This window comes from Cupressus sempervirens, chromosome 1, assembly GCF_028749045.1.
Source record: "Cupressus sempervirens isolate cs-2001-9-10 chromosome 1, ASM2874904v1, whole genome shotgun sequence".
Taxonomy (NCBI): Eukaryota; Viridiplantae; Streptophyta; class Pinopsida; order Cupressales; family Cupressaceae; genus Cupressus; species Cupressus sempervirens.
The window spans coordinates 597661439-597685093 of record NC_143118.1 but is presented as its reverse complement, the minus strand read 5'-3'; the positions used below and the strand labels follow the sequence as shown (position 1 = coordinate 597685093).

General features: G+C 35.8%; 1 protein-coding gene across 3 annotated transcripts in view; it reads left to right on the top strand.

Moving 5' to 3' along the window:
* The window catches only part of LOC149578856 (putative uncharacterized protein YDL057W), a 143535-nt gene that overhangs the window by 29020 nt on the left and 90860 nt on the right, over nt 1-23655 (top strand). For all 3 annotated transcript variants that reach the window (XM_089832161.1, XM_089832170.1, XM_089832176.1), the window contains one exon: nt 4503-4585. In XM_089832161.1, coding sequence (XP_089688287.1) covers nt 4503-4585 — 83 coding nt within the window. The remainder of the gene's footprint in view (nt 1-4502; nt 4586-23655) is intronic.

The window sequence follows — 23655 nt, the reverse complement described above, 5'->3', positions numbered from 1 at the left end:
GTTTTTGTATGAACAAACCCAAACGAATCTAAAACCCTTTCCAAAATTTTGCCGTACCGGCAAAGTGGTTCTTCGAACCCATATTTCAACCGAACTTGAATCAGTAACTAAGATGATCAATATATTCAAGAAGAATGAATGATGTTTCCTTAGGAAACGATCGTAAAGAATAGAAACATTCTATTCTAGCTAATAGAAAACTAACAGTTATCTACAGGCTAACTAAATATTAGAAACATTCTAATATTTACAATAGATTACAAGTAGATAACCATTAACTAATAATAGAAGCTATCTATTATCATAATATTATCATGGTACCATATATTGTTAATGAACAATAGATGCTTTTTGTAAAGGCAAATGGATACCGATAATTCATCTTGAAAACCCTTAATAATTGAATAAATGAATTCTTGGATAGAATTCAATTAATAAAAGAGAAAGTACAACTTGAGTAGAATATCATGATCCTTAGTATACTTCAAATTAAAATAAAGAGATAGAAGAAGATGATTCAATTTTTACCCATAATTATTTTGAGAAAAGATGAGTGCTTGCTTATTTATTTTTAAAAATAGAATGGACTTTCAATTGTTAAAATTTTCTCATCTTAGAAAGATAGGGATACTAGTTGTTTTTAAATAGTTTGAAAGCAATATTTTGTTATAAGTTTTACCTAGAATCTTTTCGTAACAAAGCGTCGCAATGCTTTGAGCACATTAAATGTAATGAGATTTTGGGTGAAGCTTGGGTTGAAATTTTCATTCAAGTTTCACAGATGAGAGTTCTATGTTGCAATTGTGCAAGTTTAGAAAGTCAAGTAGCAAAGAACATATTTGTTAACTTTGTTGGACGCGACTAATGCTGATGAAAGAAAAGGAGAGATTGTTGGCTATAAGTAATGCTGATGAGGAACAAGGTCAGAATTGAGCTATGAAGTGTATGTAGAAGAGTTAGATCAGTTGTTATGTTGTCATTGATGTCAAGCTTCTTGACAGTGCTAATTCATGTAAGTTGCTAGTCATCTTAATGATAAGATGTTGAATAGAGAAGTGGAAGGTAAAGATAGAAGATGAGATGTAGAAGTAGTGTTGAGTATGTGAACTTAATTGGGCAACTAATGAGTTAGTCTATGGCAGTATAATATTGGTTTGATTATTTTACATGATTTTATGAAGTGTTAAGATGATGTACAAGCAAGTTGTTTTGGTTGGAAAGAAAGGAATGAAGTTGCAAAGTGAAAAGACAAGTAGTTAGTAAGTTGCACTAAGTTAGAAAAGGTGGTCAGTAAATGAAGAGAAAGAGGAAGGTTAAGTTAGAACAGTATTAACCAAGCAAGTTTAGTGATAACCAAGTGCAATATTAATTGAGTAATGGAGATGTTCAACGAAGGAAGAACACAATTCGGTAGAAGAAGAACAATTTATGAAAGATCATGTAAAGGACGATATCAAGTGAAGATTTGGATTATTCTAGAAGATTCTAAGACAAAAGATGAAGTTACTCAGCAAGATCAATGACTGGAATAATTAAGGAAAGATTTGATGGTGAAGATCTAAGACGTGTTTTTAGATCTAAGAAAAGTTGAAGTTCCAAGGTGGAAATGCAGCTGGCAAGGTTCGAAAAACGTTTTACATAGCATGAGGTTTAGTGTATCTAAGTTGGTTGATGATTGTGTGGATGAGATTAATTCATAGAAACCCTAATGATTGAGATGAAGCGGCAAAAATCTGTCTATATAAAGAAGAGACAAGAAGGAGAATGTTGTTGGTCCATTTGCTAGTCAAGTTGGTGCAAAGTTGTTGAAAGAGATCATACTGAGAAGACCTGGAGTGCGAGTTGAAGTGGAGTGAAGAGTTGATGTAATGGCTAGTCAGTAAGCAAAGATATTAGCAAAATGAAGATCTGAACAAGCAAAGTGAGTTGCATATTTATTAGATCATTTCACTGTTACCTCTAACCATTGTAGCAAAAAATCTCTTAACTTAGTGGACTTAATAGTCTTCATTTGTAAATCCTTTTGTAAGGTGACATTCCATTGAATGTTTGTAAGTCCTTTAGATAGGCCACTCATTGAAGGTCAACAAGGTCTAGACGATCTTTGGTGAAAATCCCCTAGATAGCACACCTAGAAAGTGTTCTTGTAACTGTTGATAAGGTTGGCTCTTAGCCGAGCTCACTTTAGAAGAGTGAATTATTTTTGGGTTACAATTCCCAAGTGGTTTTTACCCTATCTGGGTTTCCACGTTAAACATATTGGTGTTAATGTGTGCATGAATGTTTTACATGTTATTTTTTGTTTATGTGTTAAAACTATCATTGTTATTGTAATATGGTTAATGACGTTGATACCTGGTATAGGAAGTATAGGAAGTTTACTGCATAAGGTTGATTAAGTTTACTGCGTTTACCGAGTGGAATTGCTGATAAGTTTAAGTTGGTACAAGTGTGGTGAACTGTTTAAAAGGGCCTGAGGATAAGCACCCCTCTCAGTTATCTAACATACTTTGTGTAACATTGAGATACTACCTCACGGAGTAGCTTTGTTTACTTTAAAATTCATTCTTGCTTTCAATCTTGGTCTTCATTTGAGTGGTTTTTACCCTATCTGGGTTTCCACGTTAAACATATTGGTGTTAATGTGTGCATGAATGTTTTACATGTTATTTTTTGTTTATGTGTTAAAACGATCATTGTTATTGTAATATGGTTAATGACGTTGATACCTGGTATAGGAAGTATAGGAAGTTTACTGCATAAGGTTGATTAAGTTTACTGCGTTTACCGAGTGGAATTGCTGATAAGTTTAAGTTGGTACAAGTGTGGTGAACTGTTTAAAAGGGCCTGAGGATAAGCACCCCTCTCAGTTATCTAACATACTTTGTGTAACATTGAGATACTACCTCACGGAGTAGCTTTGTTTACTTTAAAATTCATTCTTGCTTTCAATCTTGGTCTTCATTTGATGCTGTTAGAAGTACTGTGTTTCCTGATTACATAAATCCATATGTTGATGTATATGTATGGATCTCTGCTTTAATCATGTAACATGCTATTTTCCCGCAGCCATTAAAGAATTATATTTTAAGGTAAACCATATTCATAACACTATGACAAAGTGACAATTATAACAGTTGCTTCACATGAAAAAGAAATTTAACAAACTTATTCAGATGTTACAATTCATCAAGGAAACTAATAAGGAACAAATCTAGTTCACAAGAAATACAGTTATAAACTAATCTAATTCACATGAGATACAGTTTTAACTTCCATTATTATTATCTTTCCACATCTATTATAAACTTTTAGGATAGCATGACGAAAAATTCAAATTGAATAACCTGCCTGACATATATATATATATGAGACAATGATAAAGAAAAGTACAAAAGAATCAAGTAACATATATGTAGCAGATGCCTGATATTATGTTGAGCAAGCCTCGACATTTGGTGGAGAGGATAAGCATTGCCATGGGCTTAACTTCCCAACCATGGACCTTTACTTATACCCATACAATCTCTTTTGAGAAAGGCCCTCTCTACCTGAGGTATAGGCTTGGAGCACCACAGTCCTGCCTCCTGAGCATTCCGATGTTAAGAGTGTCGGCTAAGTAGCAGACAAGGCTATGGATATCCTCCATCAACCTCCCCTTTGTCAGCTAACACTCTGACCTTTGGTAATCACTCTGACAAGCATGCCACTAAGCTACCTTGGCCAAGGATTTTAGTGGGCTACTAATTATGCCCGATCACCCACCTCTCGACTTGACAACAAGAGTTTATATATTGGACAACCATGAGCTGACTCAGTTTTCTTTGTGCATATTTATATTTGGATAACTTTCATTGCTGATTCTGTTTTGTTCTTTCAGGGATATTCTCTTCTCCCACCCCTTTGACTTGACCATTCCGGTCTTATGGGTGCTTCCTAGGAGATCCCGAGATGATATTTAATTTTAGAATAAATTGGAGTGTTCTATATTCAATGTTATTTCATGGCACCACATGCTGATCTTATTTGAGAGGCATATTGCAAACACTGCTGTTTAAGTCAGGATGGATAAAATGCATAATAAGTATTTTGGTGCTTGCATATAAAACACATCATACACAAAATCTGTCAATGGAAATATAAATGCGGATCACTTGCAGTGGTCATGAAAACATCTTATGATTTACGTAACAATAGTATCAGCAAGCAATTTTTATTTGACTGTCTTAAACCCTTTTTTGGCTGATTTTGTTCTCTTGGTATTATTATATTAACTTTTATCTCCTTCCTTGTGATAGTAAGAATGTATATTTTATCATCATTAGTATTTTTTATCATAACCTGTTTATGGAATATTTTGTGATATTACTTCTTGAATCTACAATTTTATTCTTGTAAACTGAACCGAATAAATTTTGTGTGAGATTGTTATGTGTTCGATCCAATTTTCATCTTTGCAAGTGTAACTATTGTAAAATGTTTGATCCAATTTATTTTTTCAGGATGATAACATTTTAGTAAATTTGGCATCTGCAATCGCAAATAAAGGAATCAGTGTGTTTCGCTTTGACTTTGCTGGAAACGGGTAAACTTTAGATTTACTTCTGTTAGGTATCATTTATTTTACAAATTCATTCCTTTCTGTGATTGATTTTTTCTTGTAATCTGTACCGACATTTTTTCAATATCAAAGCAGGTGGTGAAATTTACACATTATATTCATCCATTGCTGATTACTTTTTGTTATATCAGTATGTTTCATTTTTTTAAGAGAATTGCTCCTAAAATTCAATCTATAAATCTATTTATAAATTTGTTTTTTTCCATCCTGAGTGATCCATGTCAGAATTGGGAAGATATGAGCTGATAATATTTGAGAATATGCCATCGATTTTCTCAATTTTGTTTTTTGTTTTTTTGTTTTTTTATTTCTAATAGCTCACTGGGACCCAATTCTTAGTTTGAAATCCCATGGAAATTACTAGCTCCATGAAAATGATATATAGTTTGCAGTCCAATAGCTGTTTGTTGAGGAGCTCGGTAGTTACTAGAAGTCCTTTTGGTAGCACATAGCCTGAACATTATTTGATTCCACAGAGTTGATTAGAGTCCAAGCATATCATATTAATAACAAATTAAAAGTATGTTCTTTGTTGAGAAAAGACTTGAACTTCTTTGCCCTTTACTTTTAAGCTGAATTATATTCCACATGGATCCAGAATAGCCGTTATCATGTCCATAATTAAAAAAGTGAATAACAGGATTATTGAATACAAAAGAGAAACTTTAATTAATAATATCAGTGTTATAAGACATGATTGTGAAACATATTCCTTGTAAGTGGAAATGAGTGTAGTCACATTTTAAAGAGAGAAAGTTCTCCAGCGATCAAGGATAATTGAAAACACTTCAATGGATGGATGAGGAGTGTGTTTATTTATTATTAAAAAACAGCCTCCCTAGGTTTGGAAGTCTATAATTGACCTTGAGAGAAAGACATTCATTATTACTAGTCAAAAGTATAGCATGTAATGTTCTAACGTTTTTCAATGCCAAAAATAATGTAATGTCCTTTTTTTGGGACATTAGAAATATTAAAGATAACATTTATATGATATTAAAATTGACTATGAAAGTGTGGACTCTTATTATAAAGGGTCAACTTAATATTCAAAGTGGGCTAAAGATGACAAGGAAAGATAAGACGAAAAGCCAGGAGGGAAGTCGAAGAGTCATAGCTGTGAGAATAAAAGGAGAAGAGACTCTTTCATTTGTATGCTTGATTTATTATTCAGATTTCAGTTTCTCTCTTGCAAGAGTATTCGGAAAGCTTCAACTTTCAGCCAGTGTGAGGCGTAACCCCTCGTGCCGACAGATAGTGGACGCAAACCCATTATCTGTGGAGAGGTCACTTCAGGTGTCTCGTATGCGCTTTTAGGTTCTTATCTTAGTGTTCCAATCTGACTTTAAATTTTGTGTTTAAGATTGGATTTTGAATGCTGGTTATTGTATTGCTGTTGTATAATGCAATAACGTTGTTTCAAGGAGTTTTATGAGAGTTTACTGGTTTCATTTTGCCGATTTGTAATGCATTTCCATATGCTTGAATCGTGAATCTTATTTTGAGGACGAACGGATTAATAACTATTTTAGAATCTACTGGTTTCTATATTGATGTTTCGTAATACATTTGCTTATGTTAAGTTCTGAATATATTGTTTGAGGAAAAATCAAGTAAATATCCGGTTTGGGATATTTCAATGGCATCAGAGCTTCAAACCTGCCATCCTATTGGGTACAGTTAGAGGTTTCATGTGAGACGAAGTTACAGATTTAGGAATGATTTTCTCTTTTGATCACTGGTAGTTGTGAAGAAACAAAGATTTTCTATTCTGAAATACAACCCATTTATTTCTCAGTGCTACGCAAATATAACATAGCTTTTGTTTGAAGTGTATGATATTGGAGGCTATCAATGGCTCATGGAGATTTGTCAGAAGTGATATTTTTGGCTGTGATTTCTGAGGGTTGCGTGAAGTTTATAAGTAAATGCGTACAACAGGAGAAAAGAATTGGTGACTTGAAGATACCCGACTGGGCTAGCAATGTACGGGTCAATAAGAACAGATGTGAGCCAATGAGCAGATAGGAGAACAATCACTCCATAGCCGTGGTTGTAGAGGAATGCCTTACGTGGTGTAAGCTTCCCTTAGTGGGGGTTTATGGTCCAAGTCAGAATCCTACTAACAGCGAATAGTCACCTGGATTAAGCGTGGAGTTGGAAGTAACTGGCTGACACTATACTCATCTCCATAGTGGACTCACGCAGTAGCAATCATCTACAGTCATCAGCTACAAGTGTAGAAGAATAACGATGAGGCCGAGACACGCAAGTTGGGAATGTTTGTGGGAGATTCTCTGGTGGTATAATGGGACTTCACACGGCAGCAACATTAGTAATATCTTTTCCCAGCAACATGGGTGCCCTCTCATTCAGCAACATGGGTAGTCTCTTTTCAGTAGACGGTTTCATTTATTGATGTTAGACTGTATGTTATTCTACCCATATATTACATATTAGTTACGCTGGTCTTTGCATGATTTTCCTTGATGCGTTGAAGTTTGACTGTCAAAGCAGTGTGGGAAATATTGTTGATTAATTTCCATAACTCGGGTTTTGTAGTTCTGATAAATACTGACATACCAACATTGTAATAGCTTGCAAACAAATAAATCCAATTTGTGGAACAGTTTTTGCAATTTGGTTACTATCATTAGCAATGTTATAGTGACATCAATAGTTGATAATAGACAAGTATGCCAACTATTTGTTAAAATTCCTTGATTAGAAGTCCAACTGCTTTTAATATTTAAGGGGGATTCTTACAGAAATTATAAGAAAGATTATTATACTGGTAAGTCTGTGTAGTATCAACTTATTCTTGAACATCACTGTGTCATTATCTTGAAAACGTTATCATATCTGGGTAGTCGCGGATAACATTGGGCTGGGAAAGATTGTATTTCATTGATGCTCCTTGCGGAAACGTTACTTGGAAGCAATCTTTCCCGTAATGATTGAGCAGATACAAGTTTATGGTCCACGTGTCTCTAGTAGCTAAGTGTAATGTCATGGGAATTGTTGTATTGGGTTCAACAACATTACATTAACCGCTGGTGGACCACCATTACAACACTCAATTATGTAATGCCTCCACTCGTGTAATAACACCAACAGAGGAAGAAGAGGCAGTGTTTTCTAGAAGACACGTATTTCATCAAGCCTAGGATATTTTACAAGGAACCACGTAATAACATCGTTTGGAACCAAGAAGGCAGTTTGAGGAATCACGAAGTAGAGTAGTTTGCGGGTTGAGAATAATAACATCACTGGAGGACGTGGACATTGTGTGACTATTCAAGGACAGTCAGAAGGTAACATATAGTAGAGCAAGTGGCCATTGGGTTTATCAATCTTAGGTTGGAACGTCACCCATATTACTCACTAGACTTTTGACATTCTTCTTCTCTCACCTTCGAATTTTGGGGTGAATGAAGTTGATGTAGCACTATCAGTGCATGAAAAGGCATGCCACTGGTTGAAGACAGAGAAAACATAAGCAAACAAGCAGGAGAGAGTATCGTGAGCTAAAGAAGTTGTAGAATCATATAAGTTTCAAAAAGTGTTATGGAGATACAGCTCATATCCAAATTCTTTACAAAACTATGGCTTGGTTATACCTAGAACAGGCATAATCTCTCATTGAACCATTGAATTCAAATCATTTATCAAAGGCTTAAGGTTCATAGAATCTTATTGAGTTAATCCGTAGACTGTTGAGTTAAATGTGACAAAGAAATCATGCTAATCCAGTGACAGGCAAGCCACTGAAATCTCAAAAAAAGTTCAACGACTGTCAATCATTGTCTACCAAACAGGGTGAATGCAAGTATGAATCTTCAATAAGTTCAAAGCAATAGCTGGTGGGTTCCTTTTCCTCAATCTCATCATTGACTGTGAAAAAACAATCAGATGAAATGTCAACTAAGCGAATTGAATAGTCTACATTTACAGACTTCACAGGGTAGCTTTTTGAGGTGTCAGTTATGGATTCGCACCATTGGTCAGAGCAGCATTGATGGGGTTTGCGCTTAAGGCAAAATAAAAAGTTTAGGTTGTAAGACTTGATGTCCCATAAAATAAGAGAGTAAGTCTCAAGCACTCCTAACAGTGTTACATTAAGGGCCTGGTAGAAAGTTATCAAAGGTAAAAGGTCCATAGACTGCAGATTTGATGTTGTAACATCCCATCCAATGAAGTATAACTCCAAAGGGTTAAAGGAAAATATTTATTAAATACAAAGAGATGGTGGCAAAAAAATGAAATGTCCTGCAATACCACAATACAGGCAACCATCAATATGAAAGTAAAATAAAGTTATAAAGGCACATAAAAGCATGTGTAAAGAATCCAGATCAAAACAAAGACTTATACAATTATATCAATGGAAGAAATCGAGGATTCACTACTACCTAGGAGCAACCAATAGATGTAGTAGCAACAGTTTACTAAAGATCATTTTTTTCTATGCTCTTGCATGCTTTTTTGATAGTTCAAAGTGGAAGATTCATTTCTATGCAGTTAAGGAAAGGTTCCTAGAAACTTTTTAAACATATAAACCTAGAGCTCATTGTAAATAATCATAAATTCTATAATTTGTAATAGTGTTTGGCATGAGAGCAGAAACTCATAGTACAGGATTCACTTCTATGCCCTTCAATGTATCACTTTCCTTGGAATTGGTAAACGTGATTCCAAGTTTTACGAACATGGCAACACAACTTGGTCAAAATACTCACAAGGAGCACTAGGAGAATAATGGAAATTGTGAGTTTGGGAGCAGAAATGTCGATGATCAATCTGAAATAAGGGCAGAAATACTCTACATTTATAGAGAGTATAAAAAAATTTCCACCCGAGTTCAGAACGAAATAACCTTTCAGCGATTACATGGATTTTCATGTAGGGCAGCAAAATGAGACTGATATGACAAAAAGGAAGTATTTGAAACTGGTCCAGGATCTCCTTGCAAAGGACCAGTGCAAAAATGTGTATGAAGAAGTTCCAGTAGACCCAAGACATCTAATTTGAGGGTCTTGAAAAAGAAGAGCAATCAACTACTATTGATTTGCAGCCCTCTCGGGATCACGTAGAAGATGTTACACAAGGTATGTAATAACCCCAACAAGTTATAACTTCTTCAAACACTAAAATCTTCTCTAGTTTAGTGTTCGACATTTTGTCAAACTTTTCAAGCAAGCTCTAATACCAATGTAATATCCTCTTACAAGGAACTAATATGCAAGTGCAATTCTTTTGGTATTTTCAATGCAAATACATGGAAACTAGATATGAAATGCAAAACAATTGACATACAATAATGACTATAGTAATGTCAAAATTTGATTCTGAATTATCACAGCAAAATCATATGCTTATGTAGTACAATGATGACTACTCATAGTTACAAGAGGAACCTGATAATAGTGATGCCCAAGAATGGAAATGAATCAAACATAGATACTACAACACGACATCATGCATGTGTACTGTAGCAGCCAAAATCTATTCTCCAATTTAAGCACAAATAGAACTCCTGAATTGAAGCTCTCCTGAATGCCAAGTTCAATAGATATTTCACCACCTCAAATGTTTGCAACACTGAAGAGTTGACGTTCTCCAATGGTTGACTGAAATCGGAAACCTTAGTTTCTTCTCTCAACTTAATAGCAACTGCAATTCACAATAATCGGATGATAAACAATGAAGCTCTTACCTCTATTTATACTTTTCCTTCACCCTTCTAGAAGGAAATAAAATATTTAATAATTGCATTCTCTAGAAGTTTCTCCCTTTCCAATAATTAATGTGCTTTTAAGAAATTAAATTACTAGAAGTTTCCCCCTTCCAATAATTAATGCACTCGCTAGAAGCTTCTCTCTTGCAATACAATAATTAATTGTGCTTCTAGAAAATTAAATTACTAGAAGTTTCCTCCTTCCAATATTTAATGCACTCTCAATTAATTAAATTAATTAAATATAGTCACCTTTTTATTTTAATTTATTTAATCACTTTATAAGAAATTAATTTAATCATTTTCTCTTTATTTCTCTACTTAGCCTTCGGAGAATGTCAAGGCTAAGAACTCCACTAAGATGCTAAAAAGATGGGGACATTACAGGGTACAAGTTTCTACGTTGGTGATTTGGAAGTTAGCTTTGACAAGTAGGTTGATGAGGTTGGTTGCACATGAGGTAATAGCAGGTTGGAACCTTTGTATGATGAACTATATATTTCTGATGCCTGTGACATGAATTTCGAGGAACAATCTAAGATGGCATTGCAAGATGATGAACCACTTCAACATGACAATAATGAAATGCATACCTTAAAGAACTAGCTAAAGGTTAGTGAAGACATGTTTGTGGCATCTTTGGTACATTATGACAGCACTCACAAGTTGAAGATCTCTATAGGAAGATTCAAAGGGAAGTGGAAGGAGAATGGCTTGTTACTTATTGGCAGATCATCAAAACAACTTTTGAAACTATAAAATTAGATTATTTGCTTTTTGATAGGGATTATATTCTTAAGGTTGCTGAAATACATATTGATCAATCAAATAAAGGAGGGAATGAGATTGTGGAGCTCAATAGAGAGCTTAAGTATACTCATGAGGCGTTAGATGAGGCTCGGATTTCTCTTCAGGAAGTAGAAAATTAGATTAGGATCACAAATCACTCTCGGAAACATGAGGGTAAAGCAAGGCAGGAGTTTTTCCAAGAAGTTATTGATGAACTTGATAGCATTCAACAGACGTATGACCTGGATAGCTGCTCCAAATAACCAAGTACTAAAACTTAAGATCACAATTAGCTTGTAGAGAACTATTTGTTTGAAGTAGATCCTGATTGGACTTCTAATGATCCCCTTTTTGAGATAGATGAGGGAACTCCTTTTGATTGTCATAAAGAAGATGATTCTAATTTCAGAATATGGAATCTTGGCACAGTTCCTAGCAGCGAATCTTGGTCACATGATGAGAGTAATGAATTGACTACTATCGCTTGTCATTGGATCAGTCCAAATATGGTTTCTGATTTCACCCCATATAGGAGTTGGATGCATTTCCTACATCAACCATTGAATAGATCTTGGTGGAGTATTGATGAGAATTACGTTTCAATCACAAGGAACGGTTTTTCAGTTTCACTCTTATTCATAGTAGCTATGTACCCGGAGGTTCTCTAGATTGATGACGATAGTATGGTATTTGATGCACCCATGGTGTTATTCTCAATTTTTGAGTGGCTTGTTTCTTACATCCTCTATTTAGGTTGGGTCGTCACCATCTACTGGGTTATGCATAGTTCATTGATATATTTCTACCTCATCATATCAGCTGGTTATGACAACAGGGTTTGGGATCCAGGTGTTGATAGTATGTATCTATGTCTGGTTGAGGATTTTGTTGTAGTTCTACTCAATTTGAGGCTAGATGCGATGATGATCAGAGTTGTATAGTTTACAGGTGCAACGTTTCTTTGTAGAGTTAAATGGGATCCAGGTATCCAGTTGACGGATGGATTGCAGAGTGACACCTTGCTTCACAGTATAACAGGATTTGTTTTCAGTTTGGGTTGTAGAGCAACCTATAGATTCATATGGGATCCTGACACTAATTGCTTGAGGACAAGCAATTTCAAGGAGGGGAGATTTGTAACGTCCCCTTTTTGGGACATTAGAATTTTTTTTTTTGATAGGTAATATTTATTTTGTATTGATATTGATAAAGAGAGTACATTATGGCAATATGGCTAAGAGCCTTATAGTCTAAACTACCCTTACCCTGCCCTTACAGATACGATTAGATAAACAAAAGACAAAGTATAAACACTCTGAAAGTACAAATCATCCACCCATACATTAAACCAATCTACAAAGACAAAAAAGAGCCACCACCACCCTCGTTTCCGGCTACTTCTTGAACCAATTTGCCACTTCCTCATGAGTAAAAGTTGGGGTTGAGCGGTCATCCATCACCGAGAACCCCTGACTCACCTTGCAGCGCTTTCCATTGCCCTTCTTCCCCTCATCGATAAGCAGAGAGGCATTGACCTAAACTCCCTTTGTTGTGGACGTGCCCTCATGCAAGTGAGATTTTCTTCGCAATCTGATGGTGAATTTGTTGTCCAGGGGCTAGTGTGCTCTTCCTCGGCGTGGTCTTCATAAAGCCTCGTTCATCCTCCTCCGTCACCCAAATGTGCTTAGTTAGGTATTCCATGATCATTTTCCAACCCTATTTTGCTTTGGGGATATGAGCGCCTTGCAGATTTGAAGAAGGCCACACCACCATTGGTTGAATGGAAGAGTCCCGAGACATTAGAAATATTAAAGGACACATTTATATGATATTAAAATTGACTATGAAAGCATGGACTCTTATCATAAAGGGTCAATTTAATATTCAAAGTGGGCTAAAGATGACAAAGAAAGATAAGACGAAAAGCCAGGAGGGAAGTCGAAGAGTCACAACTGTGAGAATAAAAGGAGTCATTTGTATGCTTGATTTATTATTTAGTTTTCAGTTTCTCTCTTGCAAGAGTATTCGGAAAGCTTCAGCTTTTAGCCAATGTGAGGATGTAACCCCTCGTGCCGACAGACAGTGTATGCAAACCCATTGTCTGTGGAGACATCACTTCAGGTGTCTGGTATGCACTTTCAAGTTCTTATCTTAGTGTTCCAATTTGACTGTAAATTTTGTGTTTAAGATTGGATTTTGAATGTTGGTTATTGTATTGTTGTTGTATAATGCAATAACATTGTTTTAAGGAGTTTTATGAGAGTTTATTGGTTTCATTTTGTCGGTTTGTAACGCATTTCCATATGCTTGAATCCTGAATCTTATTTTGAGGACGAACGGGTTAATAACTATTTGAGAATCTATTGGTTTCTATATTGATGTTTCATAATATATTTGCCTATGTTAAGTTTTGAATATATTGTTTGAGAAAAAATCAAGTAAATATCCGGTTTGGGATATTTCAAATAAGAAGACAATATTGGTCACCCATTTATTTGAAGTAGTTATAATGAACCTTGATTAAAGATAAGATAAATTTATTAATGTCCAACAAGAGACCACAAGGGTCTAAGGGACTAAAAAACGTACAACAAGACAACAGCCTGTAGTAGGAGCACCAAACAATGATTGTGAAAAGCGCAAGCAAGAAAAAAAATAGAACTAGAAAGAACTAAATACTCCTCACAAACGAGAAGTAGGCCAGAACTAAGGGATAGGGTCCAGGTGAGGTTGTATCGTAGAATGTTTGAAGGGGCCATTGGAAGAACGCTGAAGCTCTTGAGTGTGTCCTCTGCACAGCCTCATAGATCTGATGTGATATGAAGAAACATGCTCAGGAGGCCACTTCTTCACTCGGGTAGGAGACCTAGGCACGAAGAAAGCGATGGTGAGCTGGTTAGAGGTATGCCTCAACAGAAACAAGGACATCAAGGTATGATCAAAAAGCCGTAAGGTGTCCTGGAGATACAGGGGAAGGCAGTATTTGTCAATGTAGATGAAGAAAGAAGACACAACCCTGTACTCTTTGAATAAGTAGTGAAACCTCCCTCCGATCTCATGATAAGTAGGGCATCGAAAGATAAAATGGGTCTTAGACTCCGTCCCCAAGGGGGTAGAGAAGACAAGGCTTATCCTTCTTATCAATCTCATGGTTAATCTGAATACGTAGTTGATGAAAGCCCATCCTAAAGGATCCTAGAGAGATACAAAGGGCATGAGTCCAACAACGAGTGAGATACTAGGGGCTTACAATAATCCCGTCTTGAATAATCATGTAGTGCTCAACATAGAAGGCCATCTTCGGGGGGAGTCCCCTTGGAGGGTTACTCCATGTCGTGATAATATACTGCCTATAGATATCAAGCCTAACCTGCTCATTTAGCTCCTACCAGGAGGGAAGGAGGTGAGTGGGGCCATCCAAAGAGAATTGAAAGGGGGGAAGTGGTCCATCACAATCCCAATCGAGCCCGAAAGAGAAGAGTCTTGGGCGAACCAACAATGAGCCCTACCAGCAGGATCAGTTCCAACAACCATCTTGGAAGAGCAGTAGGCACAATAAGAACATCTATGATAAACCTCAGTAGAGTTTGTGAAGCCTCAAAGCAGATGGAGAAACCAAACTAAATCAAAGATAGTCCCAAGTCTGAAAGGATGAGCCCCATACTCAACCAAGATATACTGTGGGGAGTAGAACGATGAGATCTAATAATACACTTGATGGAGCCTAAAATTTAATCTCCATTATTGATCATGATAATTGAAACATGAGGTTTGAAGGTATAGAAACAGTCCCTTTAGAAAGTTGTGTTGCCTTTAAGAAAGACATGCCAATACAGTCAGAGATTGAAAATGACAAGGAAGTTTTCCCCAGCATGGACGGGCAAAGATGTAACAAATATAGGATTTGAGAAGGAACCTTTGTGGACCTGGAAGGCGTGAGAGTTGTTGGACATGTGTACCAGTATATAGCATTTGTTATAATTAAAGAAATTAAATCTGTGCACAATAAGAGAGATCGCTGGTGTTTACTGAGTCCAGTGTTGAGTTTTAGCGGCAAATAAAAACAAAAGTATAAGACTCAGATCAGTGGTGTATTAGAAATAAACACATTGTGTCATCATAGACTCCATGGTACCTTCACATATATATGCAGTGCCAGCTATGTCCAGGAGTAATCAAATTTTTATGAGGAACGATGTTCTCAGCAAAAGTAAAACACAAGATACTATATGAAACAGAACCATCAGTTATTCAGCAAAATTCTGGAATGATACGCTGTCTCATTATGGATATCAACAATGTTAAAAAGAAACAAGTGCTTCTATAAACCGGATACAGCAATATATACATATATATGTTCACATAACCCTGTCCATCAGTTTTAGCAAATTGAAATCAAATATTTGAAGCATAGACGTCAGTGCTTATAGGGAGACTTGGTCAATAAGGTGTTAATAAAGGATTTCAATGTCAGGCTTATTGCAGTACAAACAGTATCATATAAATGACCCAGAAATTTATAGTAGTCAGACAAATCGAAGCTGTATGTACCAGAACGGAGATATGCAAAGGCAGAGATACCTTCATTACTTTGATAGGGATTGAAGATTGAAAATATGCAGTTATATTTATAAGACATGGTGTCCAAATCAGAGCATTTTGTAATTGAGGAATAAGACACGTGGATGATTATCAAGGGAAAACATTTGTTCTTTTCTTTAACGAGAGCAAACCGATATTGGGTGATGCCGAGAACTAGTGAAACATGGAAGAGGAGGAACTTCATTGATTGATTATTAAACAAGAAGCATTACCCATGATATTCAACTCTACAGCCTCAGATATTGTGAACGTAGGGAAGGACAATATTATCGGGGGTATATATATATATATATATATATATCATAACATTTATGGAAATAATGTGCGCATGAACCAAGTAAGATTAAGAAGTATTTCAAAGACAATCTCGACAAGTTTTGCAAAGGAATACAACTTCATAGATGTCGAAGCAAAAGACAGGGATGATTTCCTATGTGGAACGATTTTTGAAGTAGTTTACAAATTATAATTACAAAGTCTGTGGTCCCGATATGATTAAAGAATAATGATCATTAAACCATATGATTATTAACCATCTAAAAGATGCAACCATTCATATTCGTGTTTTTTCACCCATGTATAAGTATATGATGTAAATCACAACATATTCATGATTTAAAAATTCAATTTTCGGACATTCAGATATATATTCTCTGAGGAGAAAGTATTTCATATTTTTATTGTATGGAAGGATAAGGAGCTCATTATGACTTTGTCATAAAAATTCTATTATTTTATTTTAATAATAAAATAAAATGTTCTTTGTTTATTATTAAAGATGTGGAGATTTCAATTGTAGGTGAATCATCCTTTGTAATTATTTTCTGGAATTCTGTATACAATTGAAATGTTAGATAAGTGGACATGGTCATTTAGCATTTTAAATTTGATCATCGTAGGTATTGTGAAATATTAAATTGTTTCCATATCTGTGTCCAGTTTGTCTCCCCACTAGAGGAGTTAAAACTCAATTTGGACAAATTTGAGATTGCGTAATATTTTGTTTGTTGCATCTTGATGATTTAATTGTTAGCAGTGTAAGTGCATATGAACTTTATGAAGTTGTACGTAAAAATTCACTGAAGTTGACTCTATTGCCCGGATGAGCAAAGGCACTGGTCTTTCTATTATTGAAGTCAGAAAATCTATATATTCCTTCTACAAGCATCAGATCTATTATTAAAACCTTATACAATTCATTCAATTCACACTTAGTATCCAGTTTCATTTTGATCAAGTTCGAGGACCTTGCCAGTCGAAGAACTCCAGAAGCTTATATTCGCTTTAGAAAAGCCCTGAACCAAGTGATCAGGTTCGAGGAGAAGGTCTACCCGCCTAGGTGTAGCGGAGCCTGAAGTGCAAGGGAATCGAGAAGTATTCCCGTTCATTGGCCAGAATTGATTGAGAAGTCCTATTGGAGAAGTGGCAGGCTCTTGGATTTCCAATCTGTGGTTTTGAGAACCAACAACACCGAAGCTCAGTCAAACTCAAGGAGAGAGGGCCCCCACACAATAGAGTTGTAGAGGACAGTGGGCTAGAGGAAGGAGTCTAGGAGGGACATCTTGGTTGTGGTGTCTAGAAAGTAATGTCTAAAGCTTTGTCTCCCAAGCATAGCAATGGAGCTAAGACCCTTAATCACCTAGGGCTACATATTGGTTCTCATACCGAGGCGGGGACCGAAGAACTTAACCCCCAAGTAAATATAGGAGGATGTGATCTTGACCTCCTCACCCTAAAAGTAGAAATGGAAACGCAAGGTCTTTGAGTAGTTGAAGACCAACACCTGGGTCTTACCCAGGTCACAACCAATTCCCACAAGTCACAAAAGGAAGCCAAATCATCAAGAAGCCATTTGAGCCCCTCTGGAGAAGAAGCCAAAAGAACCACATGATTAATAAATAGTAAAATGGAAATCAAAACTTGGTGTTAGTAGCCGCCATCACGAGGGAGCGAGATGTTCCGGGAAAGCCTCGAGCTCGTCAATGTAGATACCAAAGAGAGTAAGGGAGAGAGGAACATCCTGCTTTATCCCAGTGGTGCTAAAAATAGAGTCAGAGAACCCCTGTGGAGTCCTGAATCTTCCCACAACAGTCTCATAAAGCTTCATGATAGCTGCCAAAAGAGTCTTTGAGATCCCAATGTCTCTAATTTGCCGGAAGACAGCCATCTGAGGAGAAGTGTCAAAAGCTTTGCTAAAGTCAATGAAGTAGCAGTAGACTTTTGCAGAGCAGTGTCGAGCCTCCTAAGTGATAGTCCAAAGAGTCAAAATATGGTCCATGGTCTAAAAATCAGTATGGAAACCAGCTTGGCCCTAGCCCAATAGTGTTGTCAATCAAGCTCTCTACATAAGATATTGTTCAATATAGTGGCATAGAGTTTGGCAGACATATGCCCAATCATTATGGTCCTGTAATTGATGGGATTCAAAGCCGACCCAGACTTGAAGGAAATAATAATTTCCCAAGCAATCAAGACATATCAATGCAACCCATTGAAGGAAATTATGAGCAAAATAAACAATCACAACAACCGTATAAGGTGTGATGATTATGTCTAAAAGAAAATATGTATTCACTATGGTACATATATCGGAATTGCAAATCGGCCATGAATTGGAATTGAATCGGTCACGAATCGACAAATTAAAAAACCCTTGAAATTTAGTGAGTAACTTATTTCATAAACCTTTTATCTCTGATTCGATCCACCGATTCACAAAAAATCGTTTGCTTTGAATCGAATCGCCGAATCGCGTGAATCGTGTGAATTGTCATGATTCTCGTTACTATATGCAAATCGTTGTTCTATATTTTGTCACCACAAAATGTTAGTAACAACACGAAACTTTTTTAAGTTAGTTTCGCGTTTCTCTAAGTTGAATTTGATATTCAATTGTTCATTATTGATTCATCAATCAATTTCAATTTGTATATCAAATTCTTTTACTGAAGGCTTTTGTCAAGTCTTTTTCGTTTTGCTTTCTGTCGAGCCTTTGCTTGATTTTTGAGGCCTTCATCGTCCTTTGTTTTGCTTTTGAGTTTGCGTTTGTTGGTTTTTAATTTTTTGGTTATGCTCATGTCATGGCTTTTGGTTTTCCCTTCGATTCAGTCTAACCTAGAGTTCAATCGGAGTTGTCAGTCAAGAGATATGCCCATTTTAGTGCCTCAAAAGTGGACCTTTTTTGTGCAACAACACAATTAAAAATATGATGTTATATTTCTAATTTGACTTTTCACTTTTTGATAAATATAACTTAAATTCACTTTTTGTTATGTCTTTAAGTTGCTTTATCTTCAAATTTTTAACTTAAAGTGACTATAGTGCACTTTATGTTATAATTTTAAGTTGAGTTACTTTTTAATTATTCACTTAAAGTGACTATATAACTATATAGTTTCAATTCAATTTTTTTATTTTTAAATCAAATGCTCATTTAAATGTTACTTTTAAAATGATATTTATGTATTGTATTTTTAATATGATATATTAATATTGTTTATGTCCCATTTAGTAACATTTCTATGAAATTAAATTGAATAAATAGTTTCCAGTTATTAAAAGTGGACATTTTATATGCAATTACATGTAAAATCCATCAAAAGTGGACATTTTACATGTCTTTGCATATAAAGTTCAACTTGTTATCAAAAGTGGACCTTTTTGATGTCATTACATCAAAAGGTTATCATGTAAGTGGACCTTTTTGATGTAATTGCATCAAAAGTGAAGTTTTCATGTCTTTGCATCTAAAAAGTGAGATGTAACTTAAAATGTGTAGTAGCACCCAAAAAGTGCGATTTTGATGAGATGCATTTTAAAACATGTTTCCTCCCCCAAAAGGTCTGATTTTGCCTATGAGCATATTTTAAAACATGTAATGGCACCCAAAAAGTGCGATTTTGATGAGATGCACATTTTAAAATATGTAAGTGATCCAAAAAGGTCCGTTTTTAATAAAAAAATACGTTTTAATATATGCAATGATACTCAAAAAGTTCGTTCTTGAAGAAGAACATGTTTTTTCCTTCCAAGAACCCGATTTTGATCATAAGTTGAGATTTTCTCAATGGATTTGCATGAGATTTCTTCTATTGGAAGCATTTTTGGTTGGCAATGATTTATCTTGCATTTAAAATGGATTCAATAAGATGATAAACGTTTTTGAAAGCTTCATTCTAGGGCATGTTTTTGGAGAATCAACAAATAAATCCATTTTTAATACATGTTTTAGCTCCCAAGCAAATTGATTTGGCCTCTTTTTCGGATTGCATTACATTTTGGTTCATGTTTGGGTGTTTAATAATCAAAACGTTTTGATCTTGCATCATGGAGAAATACTTCTTTTGCTAAAAACGTCCCAAGCATGTGTTATTCCAAAACGTTGGATCTTGAAGTGTTTTTAGGGCACGTTTTGGTATCTTCTACCAACTTCTCCTTGTTTTCTGCCTTCTCTCATTCAAATTTGTGAGAGATTGAAAGTTTCAAACATTGGAGCATCTTTTCCCTTTAGTTTTGGCACATGTAAGTGGGCTCTTTCTTTCTTGCTTCTAATTCATGCTTATCTTGCTGATTTTATGCATGTAATTACTTGATGGTTGCCACTTTTTAAAATCTTTGCTATGGAAAGTGCATTTTTTCTTTAAAAATTTAGTTTTTATTCATTTTCATGTTTTTGGTTCTTTCCCAAGTCCCAATTTCGAATTTGAGTGTTGAAGTGTATTGCATCTTGGTATGTTTTGAGTCACTTTCCAAAGGTATGTTTTTTCTTTTGTGTTTTGTGCTTTGTGCTTGCTTGCTGGTTTTCTCCACTTAGAGAAATTGCAAGTTCTTTTCCAAGAACTTGAGCACGTTTAACTTCACTCCACTTTCCATTTTATGCAGGAGCATTGTCACATTCCATTTCCATCTTTCCATGTCACAACACTTCACATCTCATCCGACAAATGCAATTACATGTTTTCCATCTCATTTACTATCCGCACATGCATATAATCCCATTTTTCGCTTCCATTTTCACTCATCTCACTTTTTGCATCCACTCGCACAACATGATTACATGAAAAAACTTTATGTGCAATTGCATTTTGAAAACCCATTTTTGACTAAAATACACTGTTTAAAAGGTCAAAAATGTCATGTGCATGTTTTCCCATGTACCTTGACCTTACTTTTCCTCAAAGGTGTCTATAAAGTTCATTTTCCTTCAAACTTCATTCCATTTTTGTCTCACCATATGCATTCGCGCCTTCATGAGCAAATACATGTTTCCAAATCTTTCCATGCTTTGCGCCTCATCCTATCACCCGCACTTACATGTAAAGCGCATCCTCCATCTGCATTCGCATGTCATATCACTTTACATTCCTCATCACATGTAATCCATTTCTGTGTAATGACATCTTGAAAGCTCAAGTCACTTTTTTAAAAATCAGCAATCTCCATTTGCATGCATTCCCATGCGCCAAGCACTTTACTTTTTAAAAAAAAAGGTGCTAATGGAAAGTTATTCCGAGTTTACATTTGAACATCGTCAAAAAGGTTTTCAAAGTGTCCGAGACTCCAGTTTGTGCTGATCTACAAAGGAGAATTCACGACAACTTGAGCAAAAAAAGCGGGATCACATCAAGTTTTCAAATGACAATGGACAATTCAACAAAGAGAGTCAAGCTATCAAAAGACATAACACTGTGATTATCAAGGTGAATGCAGTGGCACAAAATATAGGAACTCCCAATCCCGTGATCATCCGGGATAGCATCATCAAGTACAAGGCCTTTCAGGACAATCCCTAGGATTGTTTCAATTATTTTTTGTCTTTCTTCTTCTTCTTTCATGTTTGTAATTGAAGAGAATGTATTACATGGAAACGTGTAATTACATGTAATACGACTTACATGTGTAATTACATGTAATGTGAGTTGCATGTGTATGTAAAGGATGTAATGCAAGTTGCATGTGTAGTTGCATGTAACCCTATAATTTCTCTTCTAGTTAGACTAGGTCAAAGTTGGTTGAGTTGCTCCCACTTTTTCCTCCACCTTTTTTTCAAATCCTATGCCTGTATAAAGGAGTGCCCCCTCATTGTAAAAATCATCTTTTGTTGTATGCAAGAAAGCTCTGCCACATTTGTGCAAGCATAACTTTGATTGTGTAGTACGAGTTTGGGAGAAAAGTGAATAAAAGAAGCAATTGGATTCAAAGCTTTGATTGGAAGCAACTGTGATAGAGCAAATTAAAAGCTTTGACTATAATTTGTGCCTATTTTCTTGATTCATGTTATTATTGTGTTCAATAAAAGAGCATAGTGATTTAAGAAGCAATCGGAGCTGAAGCTTTGACTAGGAGTGGTTGTGAAAATATATAGCTAGAAACTTTGTTTGTAGCTTATACTTTTTTCTTAATTCGCAAAATAGTCAAGTATTGTTACTTTGAGGAGTCTTTATGCCCTAATAGTAAAGCTTTTCATATAGAAGTACAATCGGACTTAGAGCTAAACCGGCACATTTTCAGCTAGCCTTTGAGTTAGTGAAGGTTTATCGGTATCACTGTTTCCAACTCTTGATAGAAGTGTAGTTAGCGATTCACCTTGCCCATTACTCGCTCCATGAGTAAGTGGATTCTTTCTTGAAAGTTAGGAAAATGGATATTGGTAACACCCTTTTTACAAAATCTCTCGACTTCTTGCTTACCTTGAGTTGATCCAAGGAATGGTGAGAAGGGGGAACCTTCCCTTTAAGGTAGGAGAGACTTTGTCTCACATGCTGTGGATGGTCATCCTATTTTGCGATTGGATTTTTACCCAAAACTGTCAGTTACAAAATATCCACCCAACACAAATCGAGTTAGCTATTAAGGAAAGCATCCATTGATATTTAGGTTATATCTATTTGGGATAGAGAACTCTTATTAGAATTATTATAAAGAAGATTAATCAATTACTTGCCATGTTCTAAAATAAACAACAAATAATGACCACTCCATGTGCATCATCTGTTAAGTCAACATGCAATGTATTGCTATCATATACGGGAAAGTCCTCAATCCAACTGAGAACCTCACTCCAGCTGTAACTACATACACCAAAAATATGAAGAGGTGGTGGGAGCTCAACAATATACGAATTTCCATCAGGAAAGGAATGCAATAAGTCACTCTTCTCAACTCCCTGATACATAACCACCCATGTGAATGCTCCACTTGGATCCTAAGTGAAGACTTTAGTATTGTCCTTGATATCACAAACTAGCTCTTGTTACAGTGACACAATCACTGAGCCACCATGCTGGAAATGGTGGGGCAACCAAACAGTATGTGTCATGAGAGTGAACATCTTAGTAGAGAGCAACTCAAAAAGCTAACTTGCCACACCTCCGTCAACTGAGCAAGTATATATACCGTACCATCCAAATCAGACACATGAGGAGTCCATAAAAATCAAAATAGGCCCAAGAAGATCATCAGACTCCTTTTACTCAAATCTAACCTCATCTTCACCACGCAAGAAGTGCTGAAGCCTATTAGTAGAACTCACCCAAGCTATATTGCTAACTTTGTCAATACTCAGGTCCCAAAACAAACTGGTCTCATATGCATTGGCCATAAGGAGATACAAACCACTGAAGGAATCTGTAACCTCACAACTACATCCAACCTTTGCAAGATCCCTGTAGATGTGTTGACTTTGCAAGTAACTCAACTGGTAGCAACTTACACCATAACCACTTTGTAAACTTGTATTTACGTGAGACCTCGACTACATAGAAATAACCAACCCTTTTGGATACATATCACTATAGTGGAAAATTGACTGGTGCTCTCATAAATAGTCTCCCATAATCACCTGATTTGGATACTTCCAAGTTTGCTACCTCTAATCCCATCTTCTAGAGATGGTAGACCTCCATCC